Source organism: Sinocyclocheilus anshuiensis, unplaced genomic scaffold, assembly GCF_001515605.1.
Source record: "Sinocyclocheilus anshuiensis isolate Anshui unplaced genomic scaffold, SAMN03320099.WGS_v1.1 scaffold491, whole genome shotgun sequence".
Classification (NCBI taxonomy): domain Eukaryota; kingdom Metazoa; phylum Chordata; class Actinopteri; order Cypriniformes; family Cyprinidae; genus Sinocyclocheilus; species Sinocyclocheilus anshuiensis.
The window spans coordinates 416,545-417,564 of NW_015551041.1; the positions used below are offsets into that span (position 1 = coordinate 416,545).

At 33.2% G+C, this 1,020-nt stretch overlaps 1 protein-coding gene across 3 annotated transcripts in view; it reads left to right on the forward strand.

Annotated features, from left to right (window-relative positions):
* LOC107661450 (proline-rich protein 5-like) overlaps positions 1-1,020 on the forward strand; it is a 14,907-nt gene that overhangs the window by 10,039 nt on the left and 3,848 nt on the right. For all 3 annotated transcript variants that reach the window (XM_016451037.1, XM_016451038.1, XM_016451039.1), the window contains one exon: positions 763-883. In XM_016451037.1, the coding sequence (XP_016306523.1) occupies positions 763-883 (121 nt within the window). The remainder of the gene's footprint in view (positions 1-762; positions 884-1,020) is intronic.

The window sequence follows — 1,020 nt, forward strand, 5'->3', positions numbered from 1 at the left end:
TATTAGATGAAAAATGAAACTTGAAAATTACAAATTTTGCCTTGGCAACTTATTGATATAAAATAAGTTGAACTGCTAAACTAACTAAATTTTAATTAATTAATTAATTAAAGCTAAATATAAATATTTTGTGAAATTTTTTTTTAAATGACAAGCACATAACAAACTAAAAAGCACATAACAAACTAAAAATTACAATTAAATCTGAAAATAAAAAAAATTCAAAACAAAAAAATACAATATGAATTGAATAATACTAAAATAACACAAGAAAAAAGTTGTCTATTTTAATAAAAATCAACCACTGAGACATAAATGTTATGCAAACATATGCAAAATATTGTTAATGCACAGGTGAGAATATGAAGAAGATAAATGAACGTTAGGAGAGTATTCCCTGAGTGCTGGTGTGGGAACATATACGGATCTGCTTTGTGCTGCTGTAATCTCAGATGAGATTTGAAGAGCCTCCATGAAACCAAGCACCTTGACCCAGCATTCGTTTTTCAAATACGGCTCCTCCATACAAAAGAAATTTGTCAGCTTTGTTCCAGAACAAGGCTGAGTACCGCAGGGATACAGTGTCATGCTTAAGGGCATAATGGTGATGAAGCACACTGATGCGTCATCCATTTCTCATTTACTCCCACTTGTCAGCTGTCTTGGGATTGAACCCAGATATTTAACTATTCATCTACCAGCAGTGATTGTCGGCTCTTTGTTTTGGATCCTTATTTTCATGATGTTCTTTTTTTGGGGCAGGGCATTCATGAACCTAATCGACCTACGCAAGAGTATTTCCGGCTCGAGAGGCTAGTGGACATGGTTATATCTCCCTACCTGAGTAACTACCTCAACATGAACCCTAGCGATTCCTCTTCAGGTGGTAAATAATTTTAAGCTTTTTCTTGTTTTTGGTTTGTGGGTCAATGACATGATTCTCTTTCTTTGTCTGGGTCAATTAATATATTAAAGAATGCATTAACAATTCAATTCATACATACAATAACTTGAATTGTT